This window comes from Danio aesculapii, chromosome 19, assembly GCF_903798145.1.
Source record: "Danio aesculapii chromosome 19, fDanAes4.1, whole genome shotgun sequence".
In the NCBI taxonomy this organism is placed as follows: Eukaryota; Metazoa; Chordata; class Actinopteri; order Cypriniformes; family Danionidae; genus Danio; species Danio aesculapii.
The window spans coordinates 33,031,472-33,048,474 of record NC_079453.1 but is presented as its reverse complement, the minus strand read 5'-3'; the positions used below and the strand labels follow the sequence as shown (position 1 = coordinate 33,048,474).

The following is a 17,003-nucleotide window of genomic DNA, read 5'->3' as shown; positions in this document are numbered from 1 at the left end:
TGTCCAGCGCCACCACAGTAGAGGCAGAGTCCCTCATTTCTCCGTCGCCGCTTCTCCTGCACGGACAGGCGGGATCTGCCCACCTGCATGGGTTCCGGGTCAACACCTCCCACTTCCGCCGCCGCAGCCAAAACCAGAGGGTCCGAGACTGGATCCGAATGTCTCCCGTGCTGCATGCGATTCTCTCGGCGAAGTAGTCTGGTATCCACTCGGATAGCCAGATCTACTAGTTCGTCCAGAGTCTTAGGGAGTTCCAATGTATAGATCTCGTCCTGCAGACGATCAGACAAACCATGCAGGAACATGTCCCACTGTGCCTCCATGTTCCAGCCGCATTCAGCGGCCAAGGTCCGGAACTCGATCGAGTAATCCGCCACGCTCCGACTCCCCTGCCGGAGCTCAGCGAGGACTCGGGCGGCCTCTCTCCCGGAAGCGGCCCGATCAAAAACCTTCTTGAGTTCCTTAGAGAACAGTTCAAACGAAGCACAACATGGCAGCTTTTGTTCCCAGGCTGTGGTCCCCCACAGAGCCGCCTTTCCCGAAAGGAGAGTTATGACGAAGGCAACCTTAGACTGCTCCGTGGAAAATAGTGACGGTTGCAACGTTATATACAAGGAACATTTAGACAGGAAGGACCGACACAAGTGAGGCTCTCCAGAATAACAGGTCGGGGGAGGAAGGCGAGGTTCGACAGCACGGTTGGCAACCACTGGTGCTGGTAGAACTTCTGGAGCTGGTACAGCTGCAACTTGTGCCGCTCCAGTAACCAGCTGCTGGACCTGAGTGGTAAGCAGAGACACTTGGCCGACCAAAGTCTGAATGGCCTGTGCGGTGGTAGCCAAAGCCTCATCCTGCCGATCAATCCTGGCATTGCTGAGCGAGACGAAATCCGAGATCTGTGATATACTCGCTGGATCCATATTCAGGTCAGTTCGTTTTGTTACGTATAAGATACGGGGGAAGGATCCAAAGTGCAAGTAAAAAATGTTTATTTGACACAGTCAAAATAACCAGACAGGACAGGGAAAAATGAGTGAGAGAACGAGGGGTAAGGGTGGTAGCAACCGGGAGACAGACAGACGATAATCAGGTCCAGCAGACACTCCTCACAGTCCTGAGCACAGACAGACATACATGAGCAAACACAACGAACTGACAAGGAAACATAGAACTGTAGCCCAGATATAGACCCACAAATGAACCTCAGCTGTCGAGCTAATCAAAACAGCTGAGTATCGGCATGACACGTGACCATAACAAATACACGTAGACAACCAAAACAAAACAAACCCACGTGACAAAACAGACGCTCCGGAAAGCGCACAAACCTGCAATCGTGACAAAGATAGGCTAATATTGGTGTTTGACATGTTCGTAGACAGCTGCTTAATGGCCGCTGTGATCAGATTTTTACCTCCGATGAGGTTCCGGCACTATCAGAAAATGTCAGACCTTTTCCAGTGAATCCAAGAACCAACATGTGCAACAAATCTGATGACAAAATCCACACGACATCTTCAAAACACTGCGGGGAAATATCGAAACTGTTTGTTTCTTGGTTTTATTATTGAGGCACGCTATGTGCAAAATTTCAGCTACAGATTGTTTATGTTTGCTGTGAGGAATCATTTCAGAAAGTGGGATAGTGAAAGTGTCACAGAAGAAGGACCTCAAACTCCAGGTGAGTTTTCTTCAGTGTTTAGTGCGTCTTCATTGTCGTTCACTCTGACATTATGATCGCTGAGATCTTAAGGTGTGACATGAGAGTCATGTTTGTGCAGTCTGACATAATAAAATTGTTTAGGATTATTAAAACTCGTAAAGTGTGAGCCGGGACTTAGACTTAGAATGTATACTAGCATAATGCATGTAAAGTTTGATTATACATGAACTTTAATCATTTTAATGCAAAGGGATTTACTCACTTTTTTATTTGAAATCTACTAGCTGCTTCAAAAACAATGGGTTTATTCACTTCTTTAGTCAACTATTGGCTTTTTACAGTTGACCCTTTATAAATAAAGGATATTTAATGGCATGGTGGAAAATCAGTCCACTCAAGGTTCTATACTCTAAAAAATAAAGATTTGAGACGTGTGTTTTTGCAGAAATGCAATAAAAGAACCTTTTTTTTGTGAAAGGTTTTTAGTGGAAGCAAAATAGTTCTTTCTGTTATCACAGTGAAAACCCACATATACATCTTTATTTTTAGTAAGCTCTGAATACACACACACTGACACTGTGTCAGGGTGTATCTGAGATAATGCAGCAAGGCCATTGGAGAAAAGGACACAAATATGGGAGGCGGCATCCTACAGATCATCATTACAACACTTCCTCCTCTGCAACACCACACAAAAAGTAGCACTACGCTACACACAGATGCATAATGATGTATGGTAAGTTCACTCAATACTCAGGGGTCAAAGTTCGGGACGACTTCAAAAGCATCTTTGCCACTCGGATGAGAATATAATCTGTCCCTCTGTGTGTACATATACACACAGACACACTTCCACAAATGACACAATGCAAGGTGTCACATGTATCTCAGAGAATTAAGCTGCGCTTCCTCTCTCAGTGAGAGAAACAAAGCCGCTCTTCCTCTTCTGTGTGGACTCAATGCATTGCTATTTATAAACAATAACATGTCGCCCTGTGGCTCCTCCTGAGGAGCGCAGGATTGTTTCACACATTGTTTCAGGGAGCTGAACATCTGTCTGCACAGAACACATGACGCCACGACCCAGCGTGAGGCAGACAGTCTGCAGTGATGTGAACAGTTGCACTCAAACACACTGACTTATCTGCTAGAAGAAATACAAGCTTGTTTTGCGATGCAGGAGAAATATCGATGCCTGATAAATGAGCTCATCCAAATGGGCTTCAGACAGAGACATAACTCCAAAGAAAGCAGCGTGTCCGTTTTAAACCATCGTCTGCCCTCCTTGTGGGTAGACTAGCTTCTTGGCATGGACATAAAGAGTCTGAAATGAAAACATGGCGACATGGAGACCCACTCAGAGGAGCAAAAACCTCAAGCTTGGAATGAGAAGAGGCTCTGGCATGCTTTGTGGGGGAAAATACTGTTGTGTTGTGGGCCCACACCTTCAAAAGGGAGCACTAATCACAACATGTGATGAGACACAAGAACAAAGAAGAACGTCAGTAGAAAATAACAGCGTGGGAAACCTCTGCGAACTTGAGTTACAACGACAAAAAAGAGCCACCCCCATCCCCGAGCACATAGAAAAACACACATACACGTACAAACGCGGCGGCCCATGGTCCACCCCGCTGCCACCCCTCTGGAGGAAGTTCATCCATGCCGTCCAGCCGAAGCTGGTAGCAATAACAACATGAAATCAGCCAAAGAGCTTCCTCTCATTCATGTATGCAGAACTGATGACAATTAAGCATGATGTGCGCGGGCTGATAAGGATCCAGCTGCTGCGTATCGGTCAACAGCACACACCAGAACTCGGCTCTATTGATTAAGAGATCTTCTCAATGCTCTAGCAGCCTCAGGCAGCAGTGCTCAATATGTTTGCTTCACTGTATATTATATCGTAGCTTACAGATGATCACTCACAGTTCTTGAAGATGTAAACTGAATTTTAAAGTATTTTATTACATAGTTTATTACATTCATATTAAGTGGTTATGTATTAAATAGTTATCTGCTTCACATATCATTTGATGAATTCAGTTGTTAGCTTGAAGTTTAATCATTTAAAATATAATAACATTAAGAATGATCAGCTATTTTATTTCAGTAAGTACAGGTGAGAAACAATAAATAGTTTATTTTTATACAAAAATAGCTTTGTCATATATGACCATCCTTTAATTATATTATTCACAAATATTATTTAAAACATGTAAGCCAACACTTTGTAGCCTAGTGGTTAAGTGTGTCGACATATAGCATTGTGGTGCTCATGGCAACCAAAGTTTGATTCCTGCCTCTAAGTCCTTTGCCGATCTTTTACTTCTCTCTGCTTCCCCACATTTCTTTCTACACTGTCCACTGTCCAGTCCAGTAAAGGTGAAAACCCCTAAACAATAATAATTATTTAAACAGTGAACACTTCATTTGCATTTAATATACAAAGAGTAATTCAGAGTGAAAATTATTTTGTACATTTAATTGAATGATTAACGAATATTTATACAAATGTACCACTATTGATTCAGTTTTAAAAAGTTTAGAATTTAAATGTTTTCAATTTTAAACACTTACGTGACATGTTTACATTAGAATTGAACTTTTAAAGTGTTTAAATGTCTAGTTCAGTATGCCAACAATAAGTTTGTACCTATATAAACAATGCATAACTGAATAATTGAAAAAAATAAATAGCAGATGAATTACAGCCTAGGGGCGTCACGGTGGCTCAGTGGTTAGCATTGTCACCTCACAGCAAGAAGGTTGCTGGTTTGAGCCCCGGCTGGGTCAGTTGGCATTTCTGTGAGGAGTTTGCATGTTCTCCCTGTGTTCGTGTGGGTTTCCTCCGGGAGCTCCGGTTTCCCCCACAGTCCAAAGACATGCGCTATAGATAAATTGAATAAACTAAATTGGCCGTATATTTGTTTGAATGCAAGAATGTATGGGTGTTTACCAGTGCTGGGTTGCGGCTGGAAGGGCATCCGCTGAGTAAAACATATGCTGGATAAGTTTGCGGTTCATTCTACTGTGGCGACCCCAGATTAATAAAGGACTAAGCCGAAAATAAAATGAGTGAATGAATGAATCTTTGAGCTATATACTTTTAATCAATATATAAAAATATACCAATAATATTTAAATGTACCACTAATGATTCAGTTTTAAAAAGTTTTAGAGTTTAAATGTTTTTAAATTTTAAACACTTATACATGTTTAACATTAGAATGTAACCATTAAAGTGTTAAAATGTCTAGTTCAATATGCATTTAATATGTTTGTACTTATATAAACAGAATATAACAAATGTGTAACTGAGTAATTGGAAGAAAAAAATAGCAGATGAAATACAGCCTAAGCTATAAGCTTTTGGATTTAGATTTAGATTAATTTTACAGTTTTTATGCTGATCTGTTTCAGTGCAAACTATTGTACAGATATGCATGCATGTAGAAAATTCTTTTAAAAGTTTTAAAAATATATAATGTTCCTGACGAGCTTATAATGCAAGTGGAAACTCCTAAATTTGTCGCCGTGTCTTTTGGTGCATCTAAATTGACTGTTCACTTTAAATTGCAAAGCACCTTTTGGAACGCCGTCAAAGAAGGTGCATGTTTGAGCCTCGCGGAGTGCATTTAGACTTGGTGGCTTCCTCGTACACACTGCACTCCTTCGGATGAGTTAGTATTAGATTACAGGTTCACACGCTCACTCGCAGACCGCCCGTCGCCCCAACCAATTGCCCCATTCATTCCAGCGCCGGAGACGGCCGTCGCCCCTCATTGGTTATCAGCGTTCAGCTAAGAAACTTTCCCACGGCCAGCGCGTGCTGACAGCCGGCCAGCCACTCCTTTCAGCCGGGCGAGACAACACGAGCACCGGCGGAACCCGCGGGCGGAGCTGCTCACTCACGGACGAACACGCCATTGGTCGTTTGTTGAGCGTATTCAGAAAGGAGGCGGGGCAAAAAGGAGGCGTAGACGGCCTACGTGTCACTCACACGCAGATGTGTTCGCTGATTGGCTATCCGCACGCTCAGACACGCCTCTCTTGGCGAGTTGTGGAGTTGAAATGATACCGTGGGAAAGCTTGTCGGTTCATACGGATGAACGTTTGTCTCACCTGACGCACGCTGAGGATACGCGCTGTTAAACTGTCCAAAAATGAAGAGAAATCACGACTTTAGCTCGTCGGACAGTGAGCTCGATGAGAATATCGAAGTGGAGAAGGAGAGTGCGGATGAAAATGCGTAAGTGAATTGTCATTTGATTATTTTGAGTCGTCTACTTGCTTATTTCTGAGAAATTAAAGTTTCAGCAAAATAAAACAACAAACGATAATTAATTTGTGTCGTGCACAAAATTCAGGTTAATAATTGTAATTCATCTCTGCCAGCAGAAGCAGATAAATATTGACTAGAAATAGTTTGGTTTATACGATGGTTAAAATTAAATGTCATAAATATAATTTTTCAGATTTTGTTTATCCTGGAACATTATTGCTTTCTGAAAATGAAAACTTAATCCCAACTTCTAAACCTAAGTCCATCTATAACTTTTCCCCTAAAACCAGTTGAAAATATTAAGTGAAAAAGAGCATAACCATGATTACAAACCTAAACTTAACAGAAAGTGTCAACTTTCCCTCAATTGGTTGATTAAAATGTTGTTCCAGGATCAACAACGACGCTGTTTACAATTTAGACTTAACCCCGTTCTGCGTTTATATTAATCGTATTGCTGTTTTGTTTTTAAAGCGGTGTGAATTCTCCACTCGGGTCAATGTCTCCATCCACAACCTCTCAAGTGCAAGCAAGAAAACGTCGCAGAGGGGTAAGACCTTTTTTCTTAACGAAGTCTTACGTTTGTAACGTCGAATGGACGACTTAAATGTCCTCAAGTGAGCGTTAATAATAATTTCGCAATATATCTGGACAGATCATCGAGAAGCGCCGGAGGGACCGGATAAATAACAGTTTATCTGAGCTGCGCAGGCTGGTGCCCAGCGCCTTTGAGAAACAGGTGAGTGAGTGTCAGTCAGTGCACTTGACTCACATCGCACAACAAATCAGCATGTGCACGAGTAATTTGGCTTAATCCTGTAGCCTATTATTTATAATTTCTATTGAAAAAAAAGACAGTGAAGCAAACGTTACAATTTCTTATAAGAGTATACAAGTAGACAAATTAATAAATACTTTTTATTAGATCAGTCCACCACTTATCATTCCACATTTTGACATTTTGATTAAGAAAATTGTTCATTATAAATGTTTTTACAAAATATATGAAACCAAAATGAGGATGTGTGTTGTAGTCACTAAGTGTACATTTACAGTCTTTTAACACGTTTATTCTTGTTCTCAGGGCTCTGCTAAACTAGAAAAAGCAGAAATTTTGCAGATGACCGTAGATCATTTAAAGATGCTTCATGCTGCAGGAGGAAAAGGTAAGATTTAACCACTAACTACATATACTTTATAATGTGTTTTAATATTTTATTGTATTTATATTACAAATAAAATCAGAATATGCTGTTTCTAATCATCCATAAATGCTGAAAGTCATTGTAAAGTCTTACCAATTTACAAACCTCACCGTTCATTGTCGTATTTACCTTTGCATTACAAGATCATCCAAAGTTTGGGAATCTGCTCAAGGAAATTCCCACAGTGAAAATAATTACTAGCTCCTGCACAACTCAAACAGGACAAACTAGATGTGTAAAGTGCCTTATAATCTCTGCTGTTTATCTAGTGACATTTCTGTTTCGCCCTCAGCCACTCCCACTGTGATCTACCAACTGCACAGTGTGTTTCCTGTAATGATTATCAGATCAGATCACTCAACGCTCTCTTTCTCTGTCGCACAGGTTACTTTGATGCTCACGCTCTGGCCATGGATTACCGTGGACTGGGTTTCCGCGAATGTCTAGCAGAGACTGCACGTTACCTCAGTATCATCGAGGGCCTGGACAACACCGACCCCCTCCGCATCCGCCTGGTTTCGCATCTCAACAGCTACGCCTCTCAAAGAGAAGCTCACTCTGGTTTGGGGCACTTGGCATGGGGTTCTGCATTTGGGACACCTCCCTGCCACCTGGCCCACCACCTCCTCTTGCAACAGCAGCAGGGGGCGCCATTGGCACGCAGTACCAGCAGCCCTCCATCCTCAAACTCATCATCGCCCTCCTCCTCCTCTCCATCCGCCCCGTCAACAGAGCCTAGGTTGAGCGGGACGGTGATTAGCGAGGCGGGGCAGACGGGAACGCTAAGGGTGCCACCCAGTACCTCCCTTCCCCCAGGCCTCACTCCACCTACTGCATCTAAGCTTTCTCCACCCCTCCTGACGTCACTTTCAAGCCTGTCAGCGTTTCCCTTTCCGCTGAGTGCTTTTCCTCTGCTGTCCCCGAGCTCACTGGGCCCCACAACGCCCTCCAGCAGCCTAGGGAAGCCCTACAGGCCCTGGAGCATGGAAATAGGGGCCTTCTAAACTCAACATGAACGCTCTTAGAAATGACTTTACTTCTGTAACATCAGACTATTTCAATCAGATGCACAGAAACAGACTTGTACAAAGGGAAGACACCAATACAGATTCAATTGACTTACCAGAACGATTGTTTGTCCCGTCTCAGCAGATGATGAGTTTTGGAAATGGTCCAATTCTCGCCCAACTGATTTAGGCCTTTTGTCCCTCGGGGTACACTGTAAAATATCTGCATTTTTCCATATTTTGTGATTCATGTTTTTATTTTAAATTTTTTTCCCTTTTATTTATGTTTTTGAATTGCATTATGGGACATTGAATGTTCTTCCAACAGCTTTTAACATTGAAATGTTTGAAAAAGTGAGTTTTATTAATATTTTAATACTTTAAAGTGATATATTGTCTGGGTTGATGTTATATATTACGGTACAAAACCCTTGTAATAAACTGCCAGTACATTTTCTGTTATTTTACAGACTTATTTCTCTATATATTATTTCTTATACACTGTAAAACCAAAAAAGTCAAGGTAACTCAAACCATTTGAGGAAACTGATTGCAACAAACCATTTAAAACTAAAAACTAATCCTAATGAGTACTGTGAACTTAATCCATTTGAGTAAATGAGCAATTGAGCAATTTGAGCACAGTAAAACCCAATAAATGAAAATAACTCAAACCAACTGAGTACTGTAAAACCCAATAAGTTAAGGCAACTCAAACCATTTGAGGAAACCGATTGCTACAAACCATTTGAGTTAAAAAAACTAATCTCTATAAGTACTGTGAACTTACTCAATTTAAGTTGAAGTAATGAGGTGTTTATTTAACTCATTATCTTCAACACTGAGTTCAAAACTCTTCTCAAATGAGTAGAATTAACTTAAATTAAATGAATAGTAAATTATGAGTTAACTACACTCATTTTATTTGATAAAGTTAACTGTTGGGTTTTACAGTGTATATTTTATTATTTCAAACTACTAAAATGTTAGTAAATGTCACTTTGTTAAACTGTAGAGCTGAATTTGTAACGTCAAAAGTTGACAGAGCAAAGATCAAGGTCCCATAATGCAATTCACAACCGTAAATAAACTGAAAACACTTGAGAATCTCAAAATACAGAAACTGTTAATTAACAGATATTTTTTACAGTGTACGTTTACAATGATGTACTAAAAATGGGGATTTCTTATTCTTTATTTGGCATACAGACAACAGTGTTGTCAAAATGATTCCCTTTCATGTGGATCTGCAAAAACAACTAAAACGCCGTATTGTACAGTACATGCCAGGCCAGTAGTTGGCGATGTCGCTTTGTAAATAAACACTATGCGACTGCACACATTTTTGATTGTGTGCATTTTCACACCCCCAAAACAGTGCTGTCGTGTAAAGTGAACTTAACACTTGTTTAAACCATCCAAAATGCATTAAGCTTCCAGTTTTTGGTTGAAAACAGTGTCCTGTAAACATACCCTCAGTGGAGAAAACATACAAAATATGTCTCATTTTGAATACTGCACCCTCTAGAGGTCACATCTATTATTTGTCCAAAAAACAACCATAATAAACTGAAGGTTATTCCTTTTGAAAAATAGATTAAATTGAGGCAGTTCATTCTGCAGTGGCGAACACTGATAAATAAGGGGCTAAGCCGAATAAAAATGAATGACTGAATACTTATAATTTTATAAAACAAATGTGAACACTAGAGGGCGCACCATATGAAATGAGACCTAGCCAGAGAGAGAGAGGTGATTTAGATCAAAATACATCACTGAATTGATGTTAAACTCAAACTAGATGCTCATTTTATAACAATAAAGATGGTTCAGGAACAATTAGTCCACATGCAACATAAATTAGCATCTTAACTCCGGGAATGACTTTGAATGTTTTGAAATCTGTTGGAAAAACCTATGCAACGACATTGATGTTTTGCAAATTTCCCTTCACAAATATATGTGAAACCTATGCAACCCATGTATTCCTCAGCTGATCTCGATGAGTACTTTATTTTTATAAAGATTATATGGTCAGTGACCTGCAGTGTGTTTTTTTAGATGTAATGAATTTGCTGTTTGCAGGAATGGATCTTTATGGAGACAATCTAGATAGACAATCTCTCAGAGCTGCACTAATTTAATTGTAGCGAAGGCACTATTAGGTTTGTTAATAGAGAAAATGTGCATATGTTTGCCCTTTATGTTCAAATCATCTCTCTCTCTCTTACAGTTTTCTGTACTTGAGGAGTGTTTTGGAAAACCATTTTTTTTGTGGCAATAGGGAATTTGCACTGGCAAATCAGATAATATTAGGGGAATAGATAGTACTGGAAGAGATGATGTGGTACTGTGCCTGTCCCTCACTAACCTGTGTGACTTTCCTGTAATAAAATATGTGTAGCTAACAACTCTGGATTTTTGTGCTCATGTTTTTGTTTTTAAGAGTCATAGACACATTCAAAGTCAAGAACGCAAAATATATTAATAGTACATTAGTATAGTATAGTACATTAACAGTTACTGTTTGACATTAGTGACAAATTTTAGGATGAATGTATAACTATTATAGGATTTTAATATTGCTCTAACAAGTACTTAATAACCAGCTGTCTATTTTTTCAGTGGTAGAATTTAAATGAGAAATTATATATTTAATAACAATTTTTGGATCTTTTAAAATTATTTTTACCAAATTCTAAATTAATAGATCTTCTTCAAAATGTACATTATAATGTTATAATACCTCATTGGAAAGTTGGAACATTGACTAAAAGTAGTATTCATTCATTTACTATTTTAAATGGATTTTAGTTTTTTGCTTTATTTTTAATTTTTATAGATATATATTCAAATTAATTTGAATATTGCTCATTTAAAATATAACTTAAAAAACTAATTTTGGACAATTTGGATTTTTTATTCTTATTTTTTTTTTACAAAATTCTCAATGTAAACAAATTTTCATGCTGTAAAATATAATTTCGTAATTTCTAAATAAGTCACAGCATTGAATTTTATTTTTAATTTAATTTTATTACACACTCCCCAGCCCCTTTATTAGGTAAAGTACACCTGTCCAACTGCTCAATCATTCATTCATTCATTTTCTTTTCGGCTTAGTCCCTTTATTAATCAGGGGTCGCCACAAGGAAATGAACTGCCAACTTATCCAGCATATGTTTTACGCAGCGGATGCCCTTCCAGTTGCAACCCAATACTGGGAAAGTCCAACAACTCTTTAACGCAAATTTCTAATTAGGCAATCACATGGCAGCAACTCAGTGCATTTAGGCATGCGGAAATGGTCAAGACAATCTGCTGCAGTTCAAACCAAGCATTGGAATGGGGAAGAAAGGTGATGTAAGTGACTTTGAACATGGCATGGTTGTTGGTGCCAGATGGGCTGGTCTGGTTCGTGCTGATAGAAAGGCAACAGTAACTCAAATAACCACTTGTTACAACCAAGGTATGCAGATGAGCATCTTTGAACACACAACATGTTCAACCTTGAGGCGGATGGGCTACAGTAGCAGAAGACCAAAAACAGGAAACTGAGGCTACAACTCGCACAGGCTCACCAAGATTGGACAATAGAAGATTGTAAAAACGTTGCTTGGTCTGATGAGCCTCAATTTCTGCTGCGACATTCTCATGGTAGGGTCAGAATTTGGTGTCAACAACATGAAAGCATGGGCCATCCTGCCTTGTATCAATGGTTCATGCTGGTGGTGGTGTACTGGTGTGGTTTTCTTGGCACACTTTGGGCCCATTAGTACTAATTGAGCATCGTGTCAATGCCACAGACTACCTGAGTATTGTTGCTGACCATGTCCATCTCTTTATGACCACAGTGTACCCACCTTCTGATGGCTACTTCCAGCACGATAACGCGCCATGTCATAAAACGCGAATCATCCCAGACTGGGTTCTTGAACATGACATTGAGTTCATTTTACCCAAATGGCCTCCACAGTCAGCAGATCTCAATCCAATAGAGCACTTTTGGGATGTGTTGTAGGGATGTGGGAGATTCGCATCATGGATGTGCAGCCGACAAATCTTCAGCAACTTGGTGATACTATCACGTCAATATAGAGCAAAATCTCTAAGGAATATTTCCAGTACCTTGTTGAGTCTATGCCACGAACAATTAAAGCAGTTCTGAAATGGAGTTCAACCTGGTACAAGTAAAGTGTACCTAATAAAGTGGCCGGTGAGTGTAGATTTAATATTCCTATCAAAGAACAATAATCTAAAGAAACCTATCTATTTTTATGTTGTAAAACCTACAAAAAATTATTTACATTTATTTAGACATACATTTATAGTTAAAATATAATTCAAATATTAACCATAACATAAAAAACTAAAAAAAATTACTTTCTACAGAATAAGATAGAAAATTTAAATTTGTGCTTTCCTAATAAAACTCATAATATTTTGTTTACATAAAATGACCATATTCACTGACATCTAAATCATGACAATTTTAGGCCAAACTTCACAGGCTCAAAACTTCACACGTAAACGGTCACAGTAAACCACATTCATATGTTTTTATCATCCAGATATGTTCCAAATGTTCCAGTCACAGGTGGATATACATAAAAAAAGCCATTGGGCATGAATAGCTTCTTTCATGCCAGCATGATGAGGCACTGCAAATTTCTATAGGCTTGAACCAGTGCCTGCATGCGTGCGTTTTGAACTGATATCAAACACGGCCCGGGGCCTCTCTGTGGCCTCTCTATGTATCCAGGAAGCCATTAACAGCCAGGGGATATCCTGGACAATGGCAGCCTGGCTGGCCCACACTGCACACGGAGGAAAGAGAGTGCTAAAGAGCCAGAAGAGAGAGATGGAAAAGTGGGAGGAGAGGGTTGCACAGTGCAGCTTTGTCCCAGAGCAATCACTGCAGTTTACTGAGCTCCTGGTGCAGTGCAATCCCACGCCACCACCACCACCACCACCACCACCACCACCACGAGTAATACAACTGCCAGCCAAAACCGTAAAACAGATTGCCACCTACACACTGCCAACATACAGCTTTATTGCACTCTAGCTGCCTTGAAACCCATATTAGAGGCTTTTATTGCGTGTTTTGCCCACAGAGGTGAAGGTTGGATTTAGCTCAAATTAGAATATTAAGTAGAAAGTGCAGCGGTAATGCCTTTGGGTTTGGAATGGCCTACTATTTATGAAGTATGCAAATTGCGTCCATGTATAAAATATCTGCATTTTAATGGACGGTTGCCTGTGGACTGTGATTAATTGCTCTTATCTGTTTATTTACTCTTTTGAATTGCATTATGGAACTTTGACAGAACTCTGCAGTTAAAAAAGTGACTTTAATTGACATTTTTAGCACTTTGTTTAAACAATGCTAGAAATAAATAGTACTAGGAGCTCCTTTCCTATGGTTGTATTTCAATTTACATGTTCATTTATTCATTCATTCATTTTCTTTTTGGCTTAGTCCCTTTATTATCTGGGGTCGCCACAGCGGAATGAACTGCCAACTTATCCAGCATATGTTTTACACAGCGGATGTCCTTACAGCTGCAACCCATGACTGGGAAACATCCATACATTTACGCAAATACACAACAGACAATTTAGCCTACCCAATTCACCTGTACCACATGTCGTTGGTATCGGTTTCCACCACAGTCCAAAGACATGCACTATAGATGAATTGGATAATAGAACTGGCTGTAGTGTTTTGAGCGTTTGAGTGTGTATGGGTGTTTCCCAGCAGGGGCGGATTTAGTGATTTTTTGGGCCCTAAGCAATTCGAGCCATGGGATCCAAAATTTTAACACGCACCTTTGTACTTAAATGTTTTTATTATTATTAATTTGCTGTTTTTTTCTTATATCATGCAATCTCCTTTTCTGCCTTTTATCTTAATAATAACATGTAAAGCACCTTGTAAAAGTTGTGAACCGATTTGTTTTTGTAAGATGAATTCACTACTAAAAAGGTGGGGGACTGAAGATTTCCTGGGGCCCTAAGCGGCTGCTTACCTTGCTTATTGGTTATATCTGCCCCTGTTTCCCAGTACTGGGTTGCGGCTGGAAGGGCATCCGCTGTGTAAAACATATGCCGGAATAGTTGGAGGTTCATTCCGCTGTGGCAAACTCTGAAATACAGAGACTAAGCTGAATGAACATGAATGAATGAATGAATGAATGAATACAGACAAAAGAGTATATCCTTTATTAGACTACTAATGTCAATATAAATTAATAAATTAATAAATAACATCAAGTTTTTGGAGCAGAGATCAAGATCCCATCATGCAATCCAAAAGCATAAATTGATGCTATGGGCAACTGATAACTGACAACTAAAATTTTACAGATATTATTACTATTAAGTCTCTTATTGCACTTAGATTTACAACACTATAGGTGCTACTGTATCCCAAAACGCAGCATCCTTTGGACCAGTTACTTTTCTTTTTTTTTCATCATGCAAATTGACCTCTTAACTCATTATTTGGACCGAACTACCAAAGTTCACCAAAAATTGGCTGATAAATAATTGTGTCTATGACAATAGCTAGAGCAGGGTTGCCCAAACTTTTTCGTATAAAGGGTCAAAAATCAAATATCATGGAGAGGTGTGGACCGAAGGTAAATATACCAAACTAATGCAGTATTTTTTTAAATGACAAATTATTACAATAAAAACATAAACAATCGCATTTATAATGAATCCACTGGTCAAGCAAAATCTGCAATTGCCTTCATTTGCTCACTGATGTCTCTGCATTGTCTTCTATCCGTATGTACTTTTAGGAAAAAAATCGGAATCGTTTAAAACATTTTGAAACATTTCAAAACATTTCATTTCATTTTTAGTAGCAACGAAACAAACAAAATGTTACATTAATTTAGAAATGACAGTCTCTTAACCATCCCCATCATTCTCCTTCTCAGATGGGATGGTGGGCCAAATAAAAGGTTACCGTGGGCCAACTTTGGCCCGTAGGCTCTAGTCTGGGCATCTCTGAGCTAGAGTCACTAACGCTTAACATAGTAAGGTCAAACAAGATAAGGTGTACCTATAATGCATATATTTGCAAATAGAGGTACAGTTTCATATATTGTACTATATTAAATGTGTTGCGCAACTAATATTACCTTACTAACAATAACCAAAATTAATTATTATATCAACATTTGGCATATTACATATGTATTCTTCATTACAACAAATATACACAGTATACAGTAAAACTCCAACATGCTACCAATATCCAGAGCCATACTTTAAAGTTTTACATAATTAAAAAAAAAATAAATGATAGATAGATAGATAGATAGATAGATAGATAGATAGATAGATAGATAGATAGATAGATAGATAGATAGATAGATAGATAGATTGATTGATTGATTGATTGATTGATTGATTGATTGATTGATTTACAATGCTAACATGTACCTAGCATGATAAGCACAATTTTTTATTAGATTTACAATGCTAACATGTTTCTAGCATAATGAAGCACAATATTAGAAATTTACAATGCTAACATGTTCCTAGCATAATGAAGCACAATATTTATTAGAGATGTACAATGCTAACATGTTTCTAGCATAATTAAGCACAATATTTATTAGGGATTGACAATGCTAACATGTTTCTAGCACGATGAAGCACAATATTTAGCAAGTTGTTATCATTCCTCTAGATTAATTCAACCAATAAAACTTTCACTTTACCTCAGTTGTTACTTCATCTCCTCTTGCAGGGCTCACGTTAGCTTAAACAAATGGAATTTAGCCATTAGCTCCTTATAAAAGCGGTTATTAAGCACGATAACGTTATGATAACATTGCGTTAAACGGCAGCTCTCAACTGGTCGTCATATCAGTGAAGACGTTATAATTTCGTCTTTTCCTCCATAACATCAATTAAGTAGAAGCTCAAGTTTAAAATGAGACACGTGGAAAATGATACGTAAATATACAATGTAATACACTTTATATGATTCAAAAACACTATATTTTACACTATTTAGTTTTTTTTTTTTTTTTTGCGTGGGATTACATCAATAATACAATACTGCAAGATTCACGGGCGACACGGTGGCACTGTCGCCTCACAGAAGGTCGCTGGTTCGAGTCCCGGCTGTGTCAACAGTTGGCCTTTCTGTGTGTTTTTTTGTTTGCATGTTCTCCCCGTGTTGGTGTGTATGTGTGTGTATGTAGGCTTGGGCAAAAATACATCGAAATGTATTTTAATACAAAATATACATTAATTTTACGCGTATCAAAATGAACTACAAAATACAGCAGCCACTAGTATCAAAATAAAATACTGTATTTTGTATTTTGAAAATACTACAAAATACTTTTACAAAGGAGCATGACATTTCTCTTCTTTTGGATCAATTCCTTCATTAAACAATGTTTGATAGTGAATGTGGCCAGTAAAATTGCCATCATCTCTGTACAATGATTATTCAACCCTAATATTTTTAAAGGGTATTAAATAAGGGCATACGCTGTGTAAAACATATACAGGATATAGTTGGCAGTTCATTCCCCTGTGGCGACCCCAGATAAATAAAGGGACTAAGCCGAAAAGAAAATGAATGAATGCTTTTCAAATGTAACATCTTAAGGCTTACATCGTTCTACTTCATAAACTATACGGACTGATCTACTGGCATTTGAAACAGCCAATGAAGTATTGTAGGAATCACGACTGTATGACTTATTTTAATGTTTGTTTTAACGACAAACATTTGGCATCAGCAATCCATCCAAAACTATTACTACTCCTAAGATTTTTTCAATTCTTCTTAAAATGAAAGAGTCAAT

At 38.7% G+C, this 17,003-nt stretch overlaps 1 protein-coding gene across 1 annotated transcript; it reads left to right on the top strand.

Moving 5' to 3' along the window:
- Window positions 1–5,752: 5,752 nt before the first annotated feature.
- Window positions 5,753–10,571, top strand: hey1 (hes-related family bHLH transcription factor with YRPW motif 1). The gene is made up of 5 exons (XM_056480241.1): window positions 5,753–5,915; window positions 6,423–6,498; window positions 6,604–6,687; window positions 7,033–7,114; window positions 7,538–10,571. The coding sequence occupies exons 1-5, from the start codon at window positions 5,830–5,832 to the stop codon at window positions 8,155–8,157; spliced, it is 948 nt and encodes a 315-aa protein (XP_056336216.1). The 5' UTR covers window positions 5,753–5,829; the 3' UTR covers window positions 8,158–10,571.
- Window positions 10,572–17,003: the final 6,432 nt, after the last annotated feature.

Bases quoted from the DNA above. Each gene is read 5' to 3' on its own strand.
- hey1 (XM_056480241.1), top strand. From the start codon at position 5,830: ATGAAGAGAAATCACGACTTTAGCTCGTCGGACAGTGAGCTCGATGAG. The intron at 6,499-6,603 runs GTAAGACCTTTT...ATATCTGGACAG, and splicing joins CAAGAAAACGTCGCAGAGGG to ATCATCGAGAAGCGCCGGAG. The intron at 7,115-7,537 runs GTAAGATTTAAC...TCTGTCGCACAG, and splicing joins TCATGCTGCAGGAGGAAAAG to GTTACTTTGATGCTCACGCT.